Source organism: Mustela putorius, unplaced genomic scaffold, assembly GCF_011764305.1.
Source record: "Mustela putorius furo isolate JIRA1106 unplaced genomic scaffold, ASM1176430v1.1 tig00003863_pilon_pilon_pilon, whole genome shotgun sequence".
In the NCBI taxonomy this organism is placed as follows: Eukaryota; Metazoa; Chordata; class Mammalia; order Carnivora; family Mustelidae; genus Mustela; species Mustela putorius.
In genome coordinates this window covers 10966224-10989160 of record NW_025422015.1, presented here as the reverse complement: position 1 = coordinate 10989160, position 22937 = coordinate 10966224, and the positions used below count along the sequence as shown (strand labels likewise).

Below are 22937 nucleotides of genomic sequence, written 5' to 3'. Positions count from 1 at the left end.
AGTTATTAGATGCTAATAATTGTTGCAGATATAAAACTCGATTGAGAAAGAGTATGGTCTGAATGCTTGGGTCCGTCAAAATTCACATGTTGAAATCCTAACCCCCAATAGGTCTTTGGAAAGCAGTTAAGTCATGAGGGTGGGCGCTCATGAATGGGGATGGTGCCTTTATAAAAGAGGTCCCAGAGAGCATGCTTGTTCCTCCTGCATTGTGAGGATACAGGAAGAAGACAACCATTCATAAACTGGGAAGCTAGCCACCACCAGACACAGAACCCAACCATGCTGGCACCCTGATCTCAGACTTCCGGCCTCCAGAGCTATAAGAAATAACTTTCTGCTGTTTATACCTGCTTGTGGTATGTTATAACAGCTCAAACGCACTCAGACAGGGACTATTTCCTAGAAGATTAAAGAGGTCTTTCTTTTTCTTTTCAAATTTGTATTTAAATTCTAGTTAGTAAGCATGCAGTGCAATATTGGTTTCAGGAGTAGAATTCAGCAACTCATTGCTTACATACAGTACCCAGTGCTCTTCGTAAGTGCCCTCCTGAATGCCCACCACCCATCTAGCCCATCTCCCACACACCTCCCTCCATCAGCCCTCAGTTTGTTTTCTCTCTTTTAGAGTCTCTTATGATTTGGTTCCCTTTCTCTCTCCCCCCGCATATGTTTATCTGTTTTGTTTCTTAAATTCCACATATGAGTGAAGCCATATGGTATTTGTCTTTCTCTGACAGACTTATTTTGGTTACTACATAATACATTCTAGTTCCATCCATATTGTTACAAATGGCAAGATTTCATTCTTTTTGATAGCTGAATAATATTCCAATATATGTTATATAGGTATTTTATATATAAATATATGTTTATATGTATTTATTTATATACATTATATATTTATATATCATATAAAATATATAATTTTATATATAATATATAATAAAATAAAAAATAAAAATATATGTTATATATATTTTTATATATTATTTTCTAAAAGATTTTGTTTATTTATTTGAGATAGAGACAGTGAAAGCATGAGAGAGGAGAAGGTCAGAAGGAGAAGCAGACTCCCGTGGAACTGGGATCCCAATGCAGGGCTTGATCCCGGTACTCTGGGATCATGACCTGAGCCGAAGGCAGTTGCTTAGACAACTGAGCCATCCAGGCACCCTATTTTATATATTATTTATATATACATATGAATGTGTGTATATATACACACACACAGAGAGAGAGAGAGAGAGTGATTAAAAAGTGGAGACTATTTGCCCTTTTAAATTATATTCCCCAAAAACTCTTTGGAAAGACTCTTGGCTTTGCTTTAGTGAACAAGGGAAGAAACATTTATTATTATTTCTTCTAGCTTCAGACTTTTATAATTAGAATCCATTTCAAATAACACTCCTCAGACTCTCATGTTATGCTTTGAGTGAACTGCAAAAAATTAAACCGCTAAATGTGTTCTTGCCAGTGTATTTTGGATCCAACACAGCTTCTGTTTCTGATCTTTTAAATTAACCTTTGCAGTAGTAAGAAGATAAGTCTTTTTAGGAACTCCTTCTATTTTAGCCTGTAATTTTCAGAAGTTCAAAGAAGGATTTTTACCTCTTAGATCTGTTATTTTTTAAATCAAGACATAGAGCCGAATACCAGGTTTTACTCATTTGAGTGAAATTGTTTGTGAATCTGAATCAGCCTGTTTGGGACAGCACACTTGTCACCTGCTTAGCGTTGTGTTCCTGTGTTGTGTCCTGGAAGGTAACTGCTAACTTACCACGGCATAGGACCTATGGGACTTCCTGGCCCCACTGACTGGGCAGGAGGGTTAAGAACGGAGCACGCAGGGCAACCATACAGGGCTGTGCAGACTGGGCCCAGTACAAGACGCCACAAAGATGAGAGAGCCTGGAAGTCCATCCCGTGCCCAGTTTGCCAGACGCTGTGCCTGGTGCAGGGCTGTATCACTCAGAGAAAGGGGCACCTTTCTAGCATTCACCATGATGTCATATGGTCCCTACACAAAGGCTCATTAAGATGCCATATGGACTAGTGGTGGATTTAGACATAAAGACACATTCTGATTTGTAATAATCATTTTATGTTTATAAGACTTAATATATGGCTATAAGATCAGGACCTAGGACATACAGATTATATGACCTGAAAATCAGAACATGGACACTTCATTATTTAAGTAAGGGAGTCATTACTCAAAAGTCCTTATTTGGAACTGTCTCTCATGGGGCAGGATATTTTTAGTTTCCTTAATAGCTGATAACTATACAAAGTCTGTGTGTGCATGTGTATGTCTCCCTCTCTCTCTAAATATGCTCTTTTTTTAGTTCTCATTGAAACAAGAAACCTAAACTTTTTGAACTCAAATAAAGAGGAATACAGTCTCTAAAGACATTTCTTTGTCTTAAGTACAGAAAGGAAGCTGGGGCGCCTGGGTGGCTCAGTGGGTTAGGCCGCTGCCTGGTCATGATCCCAGGGTCCTGGGATCAAGCCCCGAATCGGGCTCTCTGCTCAGCAGGGAGCCTGCTTCCTCCTCTCTCTCTCTCTGCCTGCCTCTCTGCCTACTTGTAATCTCTCTCTGTCAAATAAATAAATAAATCTTAAAAAAAAATATTTAATAAAAAAAAAAATAAAAAAAGAAAGGAAGCTCCTTCCATCCTTTTGAATTTGTTCCCCTCCTGTAATTTACAAGTTGATTTTGGTAATAAACCTCACATGACTGGCACATTGCCTTGCATTGAACTGTGTATCTCCAAGTCTGAAGTTTCTCACTACTTGTAAAAAATACTTCAACACATTGCTATGAAAAAAGGAAAGGTTTTGTTTTCTGGAAATAGGCAAAATTTACTTAGTGTATGTATTGCTTAATGTATAATAATATATAGATTACATAAAGACCTTCTTTTTAAAAAAATTTTTTTTTACTTGACAGAGAGAGATCACAAGTAGGCAGAGAGGCAGGCAGAGAGAGAGGAGGGAGCAGGCTCCCTGCCAAGCAGAGAGCCCAATGCTGCAATGCGGGGCTCGAGCCCAGGTCACTGGGATCATGATATGAGCCGAAGGTAGAGGCTTTAACCCACTGAGCCACCCAGGTGGCTAAAGACCTCCTTCTAAATTAGTTCCTTCTTTAAAGACCTTATCTCCGAAAACATTTGCATTCTGAGGTGCTGGGGTTACGGCTTCAATACAAGAATTTGGGTGGGTGATATAATTTAGCCCGAAACAATGCATGAACAGTTTTGTTCTTATTCCTCTCAGTAGGCAAAAAGTTTCTGATGTCTGATCAGAGATATGGCCCTGTGCTCTGTTTATGACTGGTTCCCTTACAAGCAAGTAGGAATGTTCATGGTGGTTCTTTGTAGCATCCAGTATGTAGGTTCTTTGTATATCATAACCCCCACTCATTGACCTTCTGAAGTATGTACAAACCTGCCTTCTGAATCTTTTCCTCTTTCTGAATCTTTCCCTGTCAAGTTTGTTCATCACTCAACCTGAGGACTGTTGTAAGTTGTCCAGAACTGCATTGTGTTTATGAATCAGAAGCTGTCATGATAATTATCTATGGAATCAGTCACAAGTTTGGGTGTGCACTGAAATCACCCGAGGATCAACTTAGAAGTCCTGAACTGGAAACTCTAGGGGCTCAAGCTTCCAGAAGATTTTATTGCCTCCTAAAGTCTGAGAACCCTTGAGCTACCATCACTTCTCTGTTCCTGTATTTTTTGGTACATAAAATCTAATTGCCCAATGAAAGAAGGCTTATGTAATATCCCCTTCCTTCCCTGTAGGACCCTGTTCTCAGGACACATGATATGCATGCCTGAAAAGGAAAGTACAAGACTGAAGCAGACTTCTGGTTGTTGGTCATAAAATTTCAGTTGAATTCTTCATCTCCACGTGCTTAAAGCAGGATCTATTTTAGCAACTTTATGAATACAGTTTATTTTAATAACTTTATGAATAAATTTACAAATTTATGAATACAAAAAATGTATTACATTTTGCTTTATCATAGTGAGATAGGATGGTCGATAGAATTGTTTCATTTTCTTTCTCATTTATCATAGTTTCCTTTTTAAGATCTCACAGTACGGAATCAGGCTACTGGATGTGTCGGTTAATTTGATGTTCTTTCAGGGCCTGCTTCTATATTTTGGTATAACTACATTTTAACCTTTTGAGCAACATTCTTCGAAATAGCAGCTTCGTGGTTCACTTTTTTTCTCTATTTTTAAAATTTACATTTTATTTTTTCCCCCAATTTTTTATTTACATTTCAGTCAGTTAACATATATGCAATATTAGTTTCAGATGTAGAATTTAGTGATTGATCGGGACGCCTGGGTGGCTCAGTTGGTTAAGCGGCTGCCTTCGGCTCAGGTCATGATCCTGGCGTCCTGGGATCGAGTCCCACATCGGGCTCCTTGCTTGGCGGGGAGCCTGCTTCTCCCTCTGCCTCTGCCTGCCACTCTGTCTGCCTGTACTTGCTCTCGCTTCTCTCTCTATGACAAATGAATAAATAAAATCTTTAAAAAAAAAAAAAAGAATTTAGTGATTGATCACTTACATACAATACCCAGGGCTCATCACAAGTGTCCTCTTTTATACCCATCACTCACTTAACACACCCCCCTTGCCCACCTCCCCTCCAGCAACTCTCAATATGTTCTCTATAGTTAAGAGTCTGTTTCCTGGGGGCACCTGGGTGGCTCAGTTGGTTGAGCATCAGACTCTTGATTTTGGCTCAGGTCATGATCTCAGGGTCCTGAGCCCTGCATCGAGCTCTGCAGAGCTCTGCATCGGGCTTCCTGCTTAGTGGGGAGTCTGCTTCTCTTTTTCCCTCTCCCTCCACCCCTGCCTGCATGCTCGCTCTCTTTTTCTGTCTCTCAGATAAATAAACCCTTTTAAAAAAAAGTTCATTGTAGAGTTTAAATACTGACCCTTTATCAGATATGACATTTGCAAATAGCTTCTTTCATTCCATAGGTTGCCTTTTAGTTTTGTTGATTGTTTTCTTCTCTGAGCACTAGCATTTTATTTTGATCAAGTCCCAATAGTTTATTTTTGTTGTTGTTTCCCTTGCGTCAGGAGACATATCTTGGTAGAAGTTGCTATGCCTCTTGTCAGAGTTTACTGCCTGTGTTCTCCTCTAGGATTTTGATGGATTCCTCTTTTTGGTTGAACTTCTGTTGTAGTTTTCCTAATGCTTGCTCTCTGGCTACCAGGAGGCATCTGGGTCCATGGGACCAACTCAGTCTGGGGTGGGTTTATAAGAAAGGCTGGTAAGAAGGCAAAGTAAAGGCCACATTCTTATCTACAGCTCCATAGAGAATCTTTAATTCCCCACACTGTTCCTTTCATTCTCCTCACTTAATCGTGGACTTGAGCCTTCATATGAGCTTAGTCCTTCGCTTGATTTAGGACCCATGCTTTTATGGTTTTCAGGTCTTGAGAAGGAATGATTATCTCTGAACATCTTCTCCCAAGGCCATTTTCTGTATGATTGATGTGTGTTTTTCTGCTCATATTATGAATGAGATGATCCCCCCAAATAGTTTTTTGGGGGCTTTAGAGGAGCAATAAAGAGCATGGGACCTGTCTAAGACTAGTGGGAGACCAGCAAACAGATTTCTAATATGTTGTGTGTGGTGTTTTACCTTAAGAAGCCATTCATCACCTTCCATTGTAGTGGAAGTCTTGGCCAAGAAGCAAGGATGACAGCTATTCTTATCTGGTTCATCAAATATACCCATTCTCTGTACCATCTACCTGTTGCATAGTAGAATATATTGGATACTCATTTAAGCAAATGGATACAGTTCAACTCCGTACCAGCTAACTAATGTACTTTGTCCAGGTCACATAAGGTTGTTAAATGATTGCAATATATATGTCTTAAAGAAGGGCCTTAAGAAATTAGTCCTTTAAGCAAATAATATTTATAGTTTTATGGATTGTATTTAATTATAAAATCTACATGGGCATCATAAAAACGTTGGAAAATACAGAAAAGCACATGGAAGGAATTAAAATCATTTATAATTCTACAATTTGAAGAAACCAACTATTAACATTTTGATGTATATTGTTCACATCCTTGTTTTAGGAGGTATGTGTAGTAGCGTTTCACATCTCCTTCTCTTCACCTACTTTTTCTACCTAAGATGGTATTTATACTTTCGTACCATCAGATAGCCTTCTAAACTGTGCTGGTTTAGCAGATAATACCTCATTTTTGCACACTTAGAGTATTTCTGAATTTCTGTAAAAAGAGCAGTGTGGTGGAAATATTTACAGCAAGGGGCTTCACACACTCCTGCATAAGTTTTTAGAAGAAATGTGCACGGGGCAAAACAAATACACATTTTAAAAGATTGTGATACATATTGCTAAAAAAGATTCTATCAATCTGCTCTCCTATCAGCATTTTTTCAGAGTTCCCAGAATCCTCACCAATTTTCAAACATTATTATTATTATTATCATCATCATCATCATTATTATTATTATTTTAAATCCTGGTAACTTGGTGGGTGAAAAAAATTGCAGTGCTTAAAATTTTATATTATATATTTTATATTGAATTTTTAATAGTGAAGTCCTTCATGACTCACTTTTACATATTTACCGAAGAAGTTTTGTGTAGTGGTTAAGTACAGCTGCTCTGGGGCCCAAGTGTTCCCTTCCAGGCAATCATGGGTAAGCTCTTTTATCTCCCTGTGTTCACGTACCAGCTCTGATAATGGTAATACTTACTTCATAGAGTCTGTATGAAGATTAAAGAGGTTATTACATGACAAGTGCCTAGAAAGCACTTGGTATTACAGTAAGCAACTGATACATATCAGTTACTCTTACATTCTCTAGCATTTAGATTTCTTCATGTATGTGTTGCTTTTTCATTGTCTTTATTTGGGCAAGTGGTTTTGATTTTGTTTTGTTCTAGCACGAGGTTTTAGTTTATTAAGTACGTTAATCCACTACCTGCATATATTGCAATTTCTCCCAATTTATGGTTTGCCTTTAAGTTTTGTTCAAGGTGTGGACATTTTGGGTATCAGGAAATTCAGGCTAGGGGATGGCATAGTTTTGGTCCAGCCTGGGTCTTTTTTCTGTCCCTAGGCCCTGCCTGTAGGAAAGTTACATCCTTATCACTGGGAAAGTCCGGTATTGATTCTTGTCACCAGATAGCAGAAATGACATTTGGAAGCAGGATATTAAAAATCATTATCTTGGAATAAAACTTCAGCTTACTTTATGTAAATGATGATAGCAGATGACAGGTCATGGATAATATTTCACCACTTCCCAATTATGACTAAATCCAACTCGTCAGCATTCTATAGTGAGATAAAATTAATTTCTTCAACTTGAGAGAAGCTTTTAATTTGAGATCAAGATCCCTCATAGATTGAGCGTCCATTAAGTGCTACTACATTTTCCTTCTTTTCTGCAAATTACACAGTAGGAGGATAATCTTTGTAGCCACAAAATCTTATGCACAGGAGGAACATGTTCAGTATTTTGGCATTTATATGTGCTACTAAAAATGAAAGTTTTTCACTTCCCTGGAAAAAATGTGGACATAGAGAACATTATTTTCCCTTTCTATGTAGCAATGAATTAGAATCACCCTTGCGAAAATACGGAAATTCTGCTAAGCTGCCAACTTGTTTCAAAAAGTCATTAAAAGTACAATATTGCAGACAACACCTGAATGTGTACATGGACACACAATTCTGATATGAAAGTAACATCTGTGTTCATCTGTGTAATATGCCTGTTCCACATCCAGTTTATACTCCTCCCAGATTTGCTCAGTCTCCACTACACCCTAGTTCTTGGCTCTCTGATCAGTGAAGAACCAAGAACCCAGCTGCTTCCTCTGTCGCCTCATCCCCTAACACTGCCATTCATTTCAGCCTCCCCTGAGGACCAGACTTTGGCAAGGCCTCTGTAACATCTGCTACGTGAGGGCCACTGCAGCTCCAGTGTATGGGTGACCTGATCTCCCACAGAGGCTTACGTGCCCTCATGCCTGGTTTCACAGCAGCACCAGGTCATCGACATAGGACTTGCTTTCCTCAGTGGCAGCCCTGAGGAGTAGAGGGGTTTTAATGTCCATTGGCTGAATATTGACCAAGAAGAGACAGGAGATAGGCAGGAACCAACAAATTTATTTCATTTATGTCATTTATGACTCCTTTTTCTCCTTCTCATGGACTATTCCAGGTGCCATGACTCAAGGTAGTCTTTCTGGAAACTTCCAGTTGACTAAGCAACTGACTATGTTGTTTTGTGAATCTGTAGCCAGCTCAGTATTTGTCTCAGTATCTGTTCCCCCTCACCCTGGTGGCCCTGGGATTGTATCACGAGTAATATGTTGGCACATAAAATTTTCTTCCGACTGCTTTCTTGGGAACCTGAGATAAGGCAGCATCTGAGATCTTTCATATACATTTAAATAAATATTTTATATTTAAGTACAGTGTTTAGCATTCAGGTATGAATAAAATACCAGCATGTGCATAAAAACAACAACAAAAGTACAAATATTGCTACTGTGTAATGGTTAAATCAGAGTGTTATATTACTGCTACTAGGGTTATGTATGATTGAAATTTTTCATATTAAAGAAATTTTCAAATAGTTTTGTTAATGATAATACTACAAACCTTGGAAAAACTGAACATCTTGTTTCTGACACTTCATCTGGTTATGCTACGTGATTGCCGCCTAGATGGGTATCTTCTTTCTGCCCATCTCTCCTACTTATTAAAATCACATTAAACACTTGCTTATCTCTTTCACTTTTAGTATCTCCCATCAGAATATATTTTCGATGTCACCCCCTCAAACAGGCACTCAAACTGAAGTCTGTATCAATGATAATGAACAGAGAAGCAAGGAAATTTCAACGTCCAAATTTTATACTTCCTCATTAGATTTTTGTCTTTATTTTGTTGTTTTACTTCAAGAATGTTTTACTTTTATAACATTTTTAAGAAAAAACATTTTTTAAAAATTTTACTTGTTTATTTGACAGAGAGAGATCACAAGTAGGCAGAGAGATAGGCAGAGAGAGAGGGAGAAGCAGGCTCCCTGCTGAGCAGAGAGCCAGATGTGGGGTTCCATCCCAGGACCCTGATATCATGACCTGAATCAGAGGCTTAACCCATTGAGCCACCCAGGCTCCCCAGGAAAACATTTTAAACTAATGATTTATATGTTAACTGTTTTAAGAACTCTTTGGAATCTTGGGACCAGCCATGCTCAGCTGTTGCTGAGATAGACCAAAAATACACAGCCCTTAGAGCTGGTCCTACAGCCTTGGCAGTACATTGATTGTCCTTATTTTAAAATCTTTATCCTTGCAAGTATTTTCTTCTTCTTTTTCCTTTTTCTGTGCCTGTTTTGACTTGGGATTATTGGAAAGTATAAGGCAAGCAAAAGTGATTGGTTCCTCATGCAATCTGAAATTTTACATTGCTGACTGAGTTCCGAGCTGCAGATGTCTCATGGGCTTTCGTGAGGAAGCACGGCTGTGTTCACGCCTCTCGGTCACGTTAGTCCTTTCCTTGTGAGCAAAATGTTATAGAATATTTAGCTCCTGTGGTATATGTGTTGCCTGCAGCCGGGCATAGAGAACTGGCAGCGCTGGGCAGAAGTTTCCTTGCTTTGAGCTTCAGTGCTCTCAATGAGAGTATTTTGACTCGCTCAAGGAGTTTAACCCCAGTCTCTACTTGTAGGCAAAATGAAGGACCGGCTAGCTGAACTTGTGGAGTTAACCAAGAACTATGACCAGCAGTTCGCAGACGGGGACGATGACTTTGACTCGCCCCACGAGGACATCGTGTTCGAGACGGACCACATCCTGGAGTCGTTGTACCGAGACATCCAGGACCTTCAGAACGAAAACCAGCTGCTGATGACCGACGTGAAGCGGCTGGGGAAGCAGAACGCCCGCTTCCTCACGTCCATGCGGCGCCTCAGCAGCATCAAGCGCGACACCAACTCCATCGCCAAGGACATCAAGGCCCGGGGCGAGAACATCCACCGCAAGCTGCGCGCCATGAAGGCGCTGAGCGAGGAGGCCGAGGCCCGGCACGGCCCCAACTCGGCGGTGGCGCGCATCTCGCGGGCGCAGTACAGCGCGCTCACGCGCACCTTCCAGAGCGCCATGCACGAGTACAACCAGGCCGAGATGAAGCAGCGCGCCAACTGCAAGATCCGCATCCAGCGCCAGCTCGAGATCATGGGCAAGGACGTCTCGGGCGACCAGATCGAGGACATGTTCGAGCAGGGAAAGTGGGACGTGTTCTCTGAGAACTTGCTCGCCGACGTGAAGGGCGCGCGGGCGGCCCTCAACGAGATCGAGAGCCGCCACCGCGAGCTGCTGCGGCTGGAGAGCCGCATCCGCGACGTGCACGAGCTCTTCTTGCAGATGGCCGTGCTGGTGGAGGAGCAGGCCGACACCCTCAACGTCATCGAGCTCAACGTGGAGAAGACCCTCGACTACACCGGCCAGGCCAAGGCGCAGGTGCGCAAGGCGGTGCAGTACAAGAAGAAGAACCCCTGCCGGACCCTCTGCTGCTTCTGCTGCCCCTGCCTCAACTAGCGGATCCGGCCCAGCCGCCCACCCCACCCTTGCCAGCAGTGGCCGGGAAACACCCCGGGGAAGATCTGGGGCTCCTCCACGCAGGGGTGAGGTGCCCCAAGCCTTATGGACTTCGGTCCTTGGAGAAAGAAGAATTCTGAGGGGCGAGAATTCCCACCCTGCTTGTGTTTGGGAAGGGGCTGATGCCGTCCGGTGTTTCTTCAGTAAGGACAGACACCCACTGAAGTGTGAGGTCATCGTCCGGCACGTGGCCCCCTTTCCCTCTCCACGGAAGCCGGACAAAGAACTGACGCTGTAGCTTACTGTACGGTGAATGTCCATGGCATGCTTCCTAATGAAACTCTCAGGGGAAGTCAGTTCTGCATCCGCTGATAGTACGAGCTCGTTATCAAGGCTCAAATTCCTTCACCTTATCCTTAAAGTCCCTTGGTTCCGTCAATTTCACATGACCTGGATCTGGGGGGAAACTGTCCGTCTTTCATTTCTGATCCTTCATCTGGCTTATCCTGTGTGATTCCTGCCTCGATGTATACCTTCTTTCTGCCCACCTCCCCTACTTACCACATTTAACACTTATTGTTTTCTTATCTCTTTCACTTTTAGTATTTTCCGTCAGACTGTATTTTGGATTTTTTTCCAAATATTTTTAAGCACTGAGTTTTGAACACGCACTCAAATGGAAGTATGTTACCCGTCATATTTTATATATTTTTCATAAATAATTTAAAATTTATCTTTTTACTTGATAATACAAATGCACATAAATATGTAAATATAAAGTACTAATATTAACACATGTACAGAAGGACCAACTGGTTTAACTTGACTTTTGTAAATATGGTCTATAAATACCAAGAGCAAGACTTGTACTGGTCATTGGTGTTGGTTTGCTTGTTTTGAGTTTATCTTGCTTCTATCTGCATAGTCACAATTCTATTTTGAACCACTCTGTGTTGGTTGTGGTGGTAGAGACAGATGTCAAAGGCTAAAATGCATACAGAACTGGAGATGATAAAATAATGTCTTTATAAATACTTCTTTTGTTTTACTGTGGACCGTTTCATGTACTGAAAGGGAGTAACTTAAAATAAAATAATCATGTTTCTCAATTTAGCTTAATAAACATTACATTATAATATCCCCTTTGTGTATTTCTATCTTGATCACTTAGTTTGCTTTTTCAGTTATTATTCTTAAAAATTCTTCTACTAGCTGCGCAAGGCTGCAGCGTCTAGATGGAACTCTGAAGAGAAGGGGAAAAGAGGAAAAAAGAATTCACTTGTGGGTGTCCTGCTTTCTTTCCCAAGTTACTTAAACTAGTTTAGCAAACCATCATGTTTGAGAGATTTGGTTTTGTTTGCAAAATTGTAATGCCCTTACCCATGTTTACCATGCTTTCTGTCTTTCTTCTGAGTCAACCCTTAACTGCTTTTACTTATTATTTACTAAATGAACAAGTTTACTCAGCAGTCAAAATTCTCGGGTCTTTCACACAGATTTTAAAAAGGAATAGAAAGAAGATCCTGTGAACTCTTTGGAACTTATGAACCTACTTAGGCCCATGAAATCTAGCTCTGCCCCTAATTTTAATTTCATGGTTAAATATGAGAATTGTGGAGACCAAGTTCACTGGGCTCCTCTCAGATTTCTCCCAATTTCTTTCCAGCTACCCCATGGATATGTTTCACTTTTAACTGAATTTTCTGCCCCCCCCCCCCCCCCAAAAAACCTTCCCATGGCTCCATTGCTGTCTTTCTTTGTAGAAAAGTGATATTGTGATATTATTTATATAGACCATCAGCTAGTTTCCCTGAGAGAGAATGGTTCATGAATTTGACTTCTCTAAACATATACAGCATTTTCTTTGCCTAGAACCAATCATAAAAGTAAATGAGTTTGCAGGCTCTGTGTATTTTTTAATTCCCCACATTTCACATTGGAGAATTAAGTAAACACTTTCATTTACTAAGTGGTTAGTGAACTGTTGCATGACAAAGTAAGAATTTTTCTTCTTGCTTTTTAGTAACTCTCTGAGTGTTGCATAGTAGTTAAGCACACTGATTCATGACCTCCCCTCTCTTAGTTTAAATCCTAACTCTGCCTCATACTAGCTACCCTGTTTGTGCCTCAGTTTCCTCATCTGTAAAGTGGACATAATAAGGCCTACTTCATCAAGGTGTTGTAAGAAGTAAAGGCTATCTATGTTCATTATTGTTATTATACAGCTTTTTGGTAGACTGAGAGAGCTAATTCTAATGGTAAGTTAATAGTTATTAACTTCTGAGAGAAAAAATGTTTATTTTTCTGTTGATAGTTTTTAACAAAATGGAATAAAGAAACCAAGACCTATCTTCTTTGAATATTAGGGCTTTTTTTTTTCTACCACATAAAAACCATTTTCACTATAGCATTTCTATTCCTTCGTATATCCAAACGTGTTCTGAAAAAGTAGTAGATGTTCCGCTTAAAATTAACAGTTAAGCAGGAAGCAGCTGTTCTGTTCAATTTGGCGAGGATGTTCTCCTGATCTTCCCAAGCTGTGAATCAGAAAGTGTTCAGTTCTAGAGGCCAAGTCACAACAGACTAACAGGAACAGCTGGCTTTTCTCACATCCTGCCTTGTTTCCCCCAAGCCCTTCCTGGCTCTGAGTGTCATTCTAAACAGTGTGTGAAATGCTGGCGTTTTCCTCAGGAAAGGGTACTCCAGTGCCCCCAAGAGGTGCTGCAGAGGTTGGCTTTACCCAATCCCACAATGCCCTCTTGGCAAACTCTGAAAGTTGACTTAGGGCAAGAAGAAAACTTTGTGACAAAGCCACTCATTTCATATACTAATATCATTTAATGTACAAAATGAAAGAACCAATCACAAAGAATAATAGATCCTTAGTGGACAGAAGGTGGAAATCTATTTCTAAAGCTATTTTCACATGAGCAGTGACTCCTTCTAACTAGCTAAATGCCAAACCTTACAGTCACCACCACAAATTATAGGCAGTGACAACTCCAGAAAGATCAAAACTAAGAGAGATGCTCACCTACGATGCATCAGTACACAGGATAATGTGAGTTTGAATTTTTTAAAAGCCGATCAATAATTCAAAAGAGTTTGAACTGTGACATCACAGGAGTAAGCTTATGGCCTTTCAAGATAATGACTTTGAAAGAAAACAGTGTTCTTCTTGTGCTTCATATTTATTTAAAAACAGCCTTAATGCTTTATAGTTGAATGTCATATGCACATATGTTTCAGGCTCTACAATGTAAGATTTCCTGTCTTGACAGGAACCTGCGGAAGATTGTGTACAGCTTAAAAATAATAAAATAGGGTAATTGTCATCTTGAATTTTATATATCAATCCCACCATTCTATTTCCACCATCAGACATTTCCACTCCTCTCTTTGAAATATAAACAGTATCTCTAATGCAGCATGAATTCTCTCATTTGTAATCAGGATGATAGTTTGAAACATACAGTTGCTGTTAAAGTAACAGTTGATTTGCTTTTGATAGCAAGAATTGAGAATTCTTGCAACTAATAAAACCAGCTATTAGAAAAGGAAATTGAAGAGGATCTAGAATGCAACCTCACCATCATATGAATATTGGGCATCTTTATTACCAGCATGTGTTATAAAGGAAGGGTGAGATAGCCTTATACACTGGAAACTTCTACAGTAAAAATTATGTATATATTGGTAAGAAAGAAGGCTTTCTCACCCGATGATCTGGGTGAGAATATATAGGATGCCTTTAAACCAGTGATATCCTAAATATTGAGGAGTGAGAAACAACTCCCCAACACTATCATTGTCTAATTCTTTTTTTTTTTTTTTTAAGTAGGCTCCATGCTGGGTGTGGATGCAAGGCTCGAACTCATGACCATGGGATCAAGACTTGAGCCGAGATCAAGAGTCAGTTAACCGACTTAACCGACTGAGCTACCCAGGTGCCCCTCTAATTTTTGATATTTATTTTGAAAGTATTTTATGCCCCATTTTAATTATAAGCATCTTTAAGCCACTCTTGAATCTCTTCCATCTTTCCTGGTCTGTATCTCTACATTTGCAAGGTCTTAGAGGCAACTCTTTAGACATATCTGCCCTCTGTATCCAGGTATCCCACAATAGTCTCTAGAATATACAAATAACAGCATGAAAATTATATTATACATATATAATATAATATATAATAATATAAAATATTAGTCCGGGGGCTCTGAGAAGTCGACTCCAAGAGGGAATCCAGCATGCAAAACTTTAATTCACAGAAATGCATTACAGAGACACTAAGAGATAAATCAAAGCTACCATAGTGTCCCTGCAGCGCTCAGTCATGGAGGGTGGAGAGGGGCTCGGTGGAAATGGATGGATTTCAGCGCCCATACCTCAGGCCTGCTGGCCAGTGAGTGAGGTGTGTTCTTCTGGCCAACAGTGCCCTTCTCTTCACCAAGCAACCTGGGCTTCCTCTGCTGGACTGCTTTTTGATTTTTAAGGGCAGACAGTATCATCTTACTTGTTTTTTAATCTTAGTGTTTTGCTGGTTTCATAGTACTCGATGTTCGTGGTCAGAATGCAGAATAGAAATACTCAGAATTTGCTTTCTGTTATGAACGACTTTGTGTACATCTTTAAAAAAAATGTGTTGGAGGGGTGCTTGGGTGGCTTAGTAGGTTAAGCCTCTGCCTTCAACTCAGGTCATGATCCCAGGGTCCTGGGATCAAGTCCCACATCGGGCTCTCTGCTCAGTGAAGAGCCTGCTTACCTTCTCTCTCTGCCTGTCTCTCTATCTCGTTGTGATCTCTCTGTCAAATAAATAAATAAAAATCTTTAAAAAATGTGTTGGGGCAAAAAAAAAAAAAATGTGTTGGGGCACCTGAGGACTCTTGGTTTTGGCTCAGGTCATGATTTCAGGGTCCTGGGGTGAGCCCTGAGTCGGGCTCTGCACTCAGTGGGGAGTCGGCCCGAGGATTTTCTCTCTCCCTCTCCTTCTACCCCTTCCCCTGCTCTCACTCGCACGTTATCTCTCTCTAAAATAGATAAATAAATCTTTTTTTAAAATTTTAAGTAAAAAATGTGTTTATTTTATAGCATAAAGCCCAATATCTCATCTTCGTGCCCGGTGGAAAGTCTGTGCGGGGTGCTGGGCCCATGGGGGGAGGAGGCCAGCATCCTGAGAATAGGGTAGGACTTGGTGAGCTGCAGAAGGTAGGTTTGGAAAACAAACTGCATGAGGGAAAACAACTCATCCAAGAGAACGGTCAATTTGAAAGGGCTATGCAGAGAGAGAATGAAGGTCTGACTCACTAGGGAAGCCCGCAGAACCAGGGGCAAACCATGGCCCAGAGGGAAGTTTCCAGGTAAAGAGTTATTGAAGGTACAGACTCGGGTTGGATGCAAGGAAACTTGTAAAACTACGTTCTAATCTGGAAAGAATTATTTTCTTTTTATTCTTTCAGCCGTAGAAGATAAAGATTTTTTTTTTTAAAATCTGGGGTCACGATGTACTGGCTTGAGTTTCAGCTGTTCACACTCCTCTGTACTGCGGCATCTGGGAGGGTAATTTAGGCAAAATCCCCTGTTCTTGGCTCCTAGGCAGAAAAGGCTGTTTCAGGGTGATGGCTTCGGACGCCAGTCTCAAACTGTCCTTCATCACTGACGTCTCTGTATAGATGAGGATGCCCTGTCAGACCTCAGCCCATTCTCCCAGGTATTTTAGGAGATCTATACATACAGACTCTTTAGAGAGCTATATAATGCTTATTCAGTACAAAAATGTTCAACTGCACGTGTGCTCTGAGGGAAATGATGGCAAGGCCCCTCCTTTTCCTGCAGGAGTCAAAGACCAAGCAGAGACTGCTGTGACCCTAAACCGCCCTTTATTTTATCTGCAAGCTCAGCTGGGTTGCAAAGCCGCAGCCCTGCCCTGCCAACCCTCCCCCTGCACGGGCAGGGCAGATTCACTGTTGCGTGGGGTGCCCAGGTGCCTTCCGGCTGACAGCAGCTGGTGCTATAGCTTTTGCAAAACACAGCTTGGGATCAAATCATGAAGAGCCTCTCCAGGGGGAGGAGGATATACAAAGAACGTCACTCCTAGATGAAAAGAAATGATTTAGCCTTCGTGGGACACAGACAGGAATTTCTCTTGCAGCTAGGAATGTTTAACTAGTTCATTCTTTGGCCCTGCCCTGTAGGTTTACCCCAGTTTAATGCACCCTTAAAAGGGCAGAGATGAGGTAACACAATTTCTCTTCAGAATCTTCATCCCTATGTTGTAATCCAGTTCATGGAAGAAACCTGCCAAACAAGAAATGTGACTCAGTGGCAAGATGTTAAAATACGGCACTTCCCCAGGAGAAAGTGAAACTGTCTGGGAAAGGCAAGAAAGGGCCTGTTCTTGTAATGTTGGAACTCATCCCTAGGGGGGCCTCTTGTGTCTGGCACTCCGCATCAGCCATTATCAATATTTGACATAACTCGGCAACGAGTTCCCATGTCCGAAAAGCTTCATTAGCAAAAATTGGGCTCTTCGAGCTGCGAAGAGTCTCAGAGCTACATGGAAAACGGCCCCACAGAAGAACACACCGTAGGGTGAGAATGGGGCCAAGAGCAGCCCAGTCCTTCTCCATACGAATCAAGAGATTTATAGGACATGTTTTTGGAAGGAATACTCTAGGAGCGTGAATGGATTTTAAATTTAAAATAAAAAGAAAGGGAGGAAAGATGACCTCTTCCTGGGATAGAAGGTGGGCCAGAAAGCAAGAGAACCCCAGGCATCCAGAAGTACAGAAGTGAAACTGGGGATGAGTGTCAAAAGTGGACCAAAAATTAGAAAGGGAAAGCTGAAAATATAAAAAATAGAATTTCCTGCACGTGCATACCACACAGCCTTACTAAATCATCACGTGCGGTTAAGGCCACTAAGAAAAAGCAGGAGGGCAATTTGTTGCTCCCCAGTGGTTGGTAGCACAAAAACACAGTTGCCTCATATCTGTTTCAGGATATTGGGTCAAATGAGTTAGCCACTCACTGACATGAGAAATGGTCCTGACTTCTGCCCTTGACTCTCTCTTCTCTGTACATTCTTTGTGGGCAACCTCATCCAGCCCAAGGCTTTGCTCTCTCATGGTGGTAATTTCCAAACCTTTGTGGACAGAAGACTGACCACCGATGGCTCCAGCAGCTCCCTTCAGTTTGCCTGATGAGGAGCAAACGCACAATCTTAGCTTCACCCAAGGCACCCAGAGCTGTCAGCGTGAGTAGGCAACCTCCCTGAGCCCCTGACAGCCAACCTAGACTCTTCTCCTGCTTGCAAGACTGCTCTTATTCTCACCTTTAAAAAGCATTGTTTTTGAGCAGTAGGGCTCAGCTCACAATGTATCCACCCAGCTGGGGCCCGCAAAGTACACCATAGGATGATGTAAGAGGACACGAGCATCATGATGGGGTCACCCCTCTGCCTGCAATTCACCAGGGGACGCTGTGGCATTTGCCTAAGCCAGTCACTCAATAATCTTTTTCGTTAGCCTAGCTTTGTCACCTGAGCTCCAGATTTTAATATCTTACTGTCTGCTTGCCCTTCCTTCTCGAATGTCCCACAGGTTCCTGAGACTCAACGTTCTGTCTTTCCACTATGGACCTCCTTCGCTTAATGGGATCATTATCTTCCTAGAATTACAGGCAAAAGATCAGAATCACCTTCACTGTCCACAAGCAAATGAAATGAAATTTAAATTGTTGCCGATATTAGAAAGAGAGCATGTAAGAGATTAATATTTGTGAACTATTTTGAGGTTAGCATAATCTGAAATGCACAACAGGTTCTTAAGTTGCTACAGTTTCCTGTCTGGACTTTCTCAATTGACCCAGCATGGAAGTGTTTCACTTATCAGGAACTGTATTCTGACTTACATTTAAATTGATATAATCTTTCATGTTCATGTAGTTGATCATTTAATAAATGTCTAGGGACACCTGCGTAGCTCATCATTTAAGCATCTTGTTCTTGGTGTGGGCTCAGGTTGTGACCTCATGGGCCCAAGGATCAAGCCTCAGCCAGACTCTGTGCTGGGTGGGGAGTGTGCTTGAGATTCTCACCCTCTGCCCCTCCCCACACTAAACTCGCATGCTTTCTTTCTCAATCTCAAATAAATAAATAAATTTTTTTTTTTTTTTTTTTTTACTTTTAAAGGTTAACATTTTAATTGGAAACAGTTGACATGGCCCATTCAGTGGAAGCTCAGATAAGGAAAGTACAATAAACAGAATGAAATATCACACATAAGTTTCTGTATAAATCAACATGAAAAAATATTTGAAAAGGAAAAAACAAATTACAAAATAAGAAGTACAGTGCGTCCACTGTCAAATATTTTTTTCTAAACTATGTAGTAATATTTTTGCAAATATTATTGTTTTTGTAATATAAAAACAAAATTAATATTAATGTTCAAGGGCTCCTGGGTGGCTCAGTGGGTTAAGCCGCTGCCTTCGGCTCAGGTCATGATCTCAGGATCCTGGGATCGAGTCCCACATCGGGCTCTCTGCTCAGCGGGGAGCCTGCTTCCTCCTCTCTCTCTCTCTGCCTGCCTCTCTGCCTACTTGTGATCTCTCTCTGTCAAATAAATAAATAAAATCTTAAAAAAATATATTAATGTTCAAAACATATTTACTGAATCACTATGAGGTTTATTTGTATAAATAATTTCAGCAAATAAAATGTTTAATGAAAAACTGTGGTATACAATGTACTTGTCCAAAGAAAAAGTCTTATAAGTTAAAGAACAAAGGTGTTTCTTCTAATTAACATAGGATTCAGAAAAACACTATTTATTACTACCAAAATAAAATGGATTTACTACAAAAAGTTCAAGTATCCAATGAAATCTCAAGAGGTGATCCAAAACTGTTTCTCAGTCATATTCAGAAAACCTAATATGTTTACTTTCTTGTTGAGTCTTCACAAGTCTGATCTCTTCAGCTTTGGTGATTAACTTCTCAGTGCCTCTTTTCTTTTCACGAGGCTGATTAAGTTTTGCCTGCCTATCTACCAAAATCTTCTGCCAATACCTTTGCTCATGGTCGCCAGAAAGGATCTCGAGGTTCCAGCAGTGTTTCTTTTTAATTTCTGTATATGCGTTTATTACAGCTTGAGCATCCTCAGGAGTTTTAAATCTAGCATGGCACTCTGTATCCCCTTCCAGCAAATCAACATAAACAACTTCTGAGATTGCTGCCAATGTATCCCTGACTTGTTTCCTGCCAGGTAGAGGCTCAGTGCTAACGATCTTCACAATCACGCCACTCACAAACTGTGGTCCTGCTGCATTAACCTTTTCCTGAGGACAACCTTCTTCACTTTGTTTTTTCATTTTTTATCTCAGATGTAGTAGGTACTCCGTTTGTTTCCATTTTTGACTCCAACTTTATCTGGGATATTGTTTTTTTTAAGGAAGCCACGCTGGCCTTTTGCAGTGCTAAATACTCTTTTTCAAATCCATCCATTCGCTCTTTGAAAGGACTCTTAATGGTATAACCTCTTCTCCCATTTTGTGCCTCTCTTTATGTTTCTTCTTATGCTTCCTTTTTGCTTTTAAAAGCGATCCATCTTTTACATCTCCCGTATCCTTCTCCTCTTCAGTAGAGACTTCCAAGTCTTTGTTCTCTTTGGAAGTTTCTGTATCTTTTTTAATGTTGTCTTTCTGATTTGTTTTCTTTACTTTTGGTTTGGGAGTTGGGTATTCTGCTTCAGAGATACTTCTCTTCCTCTTCCCTGTTCTGACTACAGGTAAGCCGGAAACTTCCTGTCTTTCCCGTTTTTTCTTTTTTTTTGAGGGCGGCTTTTGAGGTTCAGTTGTTTCTACTTCTGATCCCTCAGACGTTGTCCTAGATCTTTTCATTTTACTGTCACTCTCCTTAGTTGTGTCCATATTTGACTCTTTGGTCTGCATATTGTCTTCCTTCTTCATTCAGCCTTTCTTCTTCTTCTTCTTTTTCTTTTCTTCTGATACACTAAGCCCAGGAATAGGCTTATTTTTTACTGTCTTAGGAAATATACCCGGTTTTCTTGGTGCTTCTTCTGGTGGGTTGTTAAGAAACTCAATAGCTTTTGCTGCTTGTTCTTTTGTTTCAAATTTCACAAAGGCAAATCCCTTTGGATCTCCAGTAGATTTATAATGTGGTATGCTTATATAAACAACATTGCCACATTTCCCAAATATTCTTTCAATCCAGCTGTGATTAACATTTTTGGGAAGTAATTCCACATACACTGTCCGTTCATCCTCGTCCTTTGGTCGTTCACCCAGTGGCTTTTTTCTCCTTATTCTGGTGCCTTCTAAGTCCAGCTCTACAACAGATGAACTTTTTAGTGCTCTGGCTATCAACTTTCCATCTGTGGTCAATTTTTTCATTTTGTTGAAAGACACGAGGAGTGATATGTCAACATAACCATCTCTGGACTTTTCTATTTGCTCTCGAAGAAATCTATCCTTGTGAATGAAGATTGGCATCTCCAAACCAGAAGTCTACTTGCTTAGCAATATCTGCAAGCACTTGCTTAACTCATGACCTTTTCTTTTTTTCTACTTCTTTTTTCTTTTCAGTACTTTCTTCCATTGATTTCTCTTGATTTCCTCTTTCAGTTTTCATTCTCGGTTCAATTCCCAAAATACGGGGCCGGTGATTCTGTGCTTCACCTTTGTCGCCTCCAGATGCTTATAGTCCTGATTTCCGCGTCATAGGGTGAGCAACACCGTTCTCCGGCACCTAAATAAATAAATCTTTAAAAAAAAATGGATGCCTACCAGGTGCAGGTCTGATACTAATTAATCTGAGTTTGAACTTTCACACATTTCTTTTACATACATAAGCTACCCAGGGACAGCTTGTGCAGACCTTGTATCCCTGCACCATGTTTAATGGCTCCTTTTCTCATTTTCACAAGTGTCTTGTTTGGATGACAAATTATATGGTCACCCAGCATATATCTGATATAGAATCTGGGTGTCCCTCTGTTTGACGTTTTTTAAACTGACCCTGCCCTTAATATCTAACCAGTTTAGGGGCACCTGGGTGGCTTAGTCAGTTAAGCATCTGACTTTGGCTCAGGTCATGATCTCAGGATTCTGGGATGGAGCCCGCTGTCCTGCTCCCCACTCAGTGGGGCGTCTGCCTGTTTCTGTCCTCTCCCCTTCCTTCTCTTTCTCCTCTCTCCTTCCCCTCCCCCTGCTTGTGTGCCTGCCTAGTGGGCACTCATGCATGGTCTCTCTCTCTCTCTCAAATAAATAAATAAAATCCTAAAAATTTTAAAATAAAATCTAACCAGTTTAGTCTGAGCCCCTGTCCTGAGTGGCTGCAGAAAGACCCTGCCTTTTGTTAGATCATTCCTCTCCTTGGTGTAAAGCCCATGGAGACCAAGGATGTGGCCTTTCCTTTCTCACTGCCTCTTCCTGAGGCCATATTTCTTACTGACCAAAAAGACCAAGTAAAATAATATCCCTAAGAACAAATGAAAAATTTAAATCAAAACATCACAAGGAAGGGAGAAAATTCAGAAAAACTAAAATGCAGAAATTAAAATATAAGGGTTAAACTATAAATGTAGTGAAAACAAGCTGTCACAAGAACCAGTGGTCACATTTAATTACAAAGTAAAAATGAAAAGCTACCACATGTAAAAATAAAAACACAAACAGAGATTTAAAAATTTTCAACTAAACTGGAAATAAGCAAAAATTCAAAAGGATTAAAAAGCCAGAATGTTGGGGCGCCTGGGTGGCTCAGTGGGTTAAGCCGCTGCCTTCGGCTCAGGTCATGATCTCAGGGTCCTGGGATCGAGTCCCGCATCCTCTCTGCTCGGCGGGGAGCCTGCTTCCTCCTCTCTCTCTCTGCCTGCCTCTCTGCCTACTTGTGATCTCTGTCTGTCAAATAAATAAATAAAATCTTTAAAAAAAAAAAAAGCCAGAATGTTTTTAAGGGAAATATAAAGGCACTCTAAGGAAAACCAGATAGAGGCTGAACACTTGAAGAACGAAGAACTAAAATAAGAATGGGGGATGTTAGATAAAACGAATAAAATGAGATAACATATGTAAAATGCTTTTCACAGTGAAGTGATGTTGACACAGTGCTCCATTAAACAAAATTTGTCTTTAATAAAGTTGGAAAACAAAAGACAAGTTGGGAAAGAGGGGAGGAGGGCGTAAAGAGCCTCACTGAAAGCAAGCCGAGAGTCCCTGGCAAAATGTCTACTGAGACTTCCCAGTAGTTGACTTCCAGATAGCTGGGAGGTAGGAGGCAGA

At 40.7% G+C, this 22937-nt stretch overlaps 2 protein-coding genes across 5 annotated transcripts in view; one reads left to right on the top strand and one right to left on the bottom strand.

Moving 5' to 3' along the window:
* STX11 (syntaxin 11) overlaps nt 1–11776 on the top strand; it is a 47737-nt gene extending 35961 nt beyond the window's left edge. For all 4 annotated transcript variants that reach the window (XM_045066282.1, XM_045066280.1, XM_004752754.3 and 1 more), the window contains one exon: nt 9770–11776. In XM_045066282.1, the coding sequence (XP_044922217.1) occupies nt 9775–10638 (864 nt within the window). In that variant the 5' untranslated portion in view covers nt 9770–9774 and the 3' untranslated portion in view covers nt 10639–11776. The remainder of the gene's footprint in view (nt 1–9769) is intronic.
* Nucleotides 11777–19323: 7547 nt separating this feature from the next.
* Nucleotides 19324–21411, bottom strand: LOC101684028 (la-related protein 7-like). The gene is given in 3 exon segments (XM_013056246.2): nt 19324–19995; nt 19997–20126; nt 20129–21411. Coding segments are annotated over 3 exon segments (1596 nt in total). The 5' UTR covers nt 21147–21411; the 3' UTR covers nt 19324–19547.
* Nucleotides 21412–22937: the final 1526 nt, after the last annotated feature.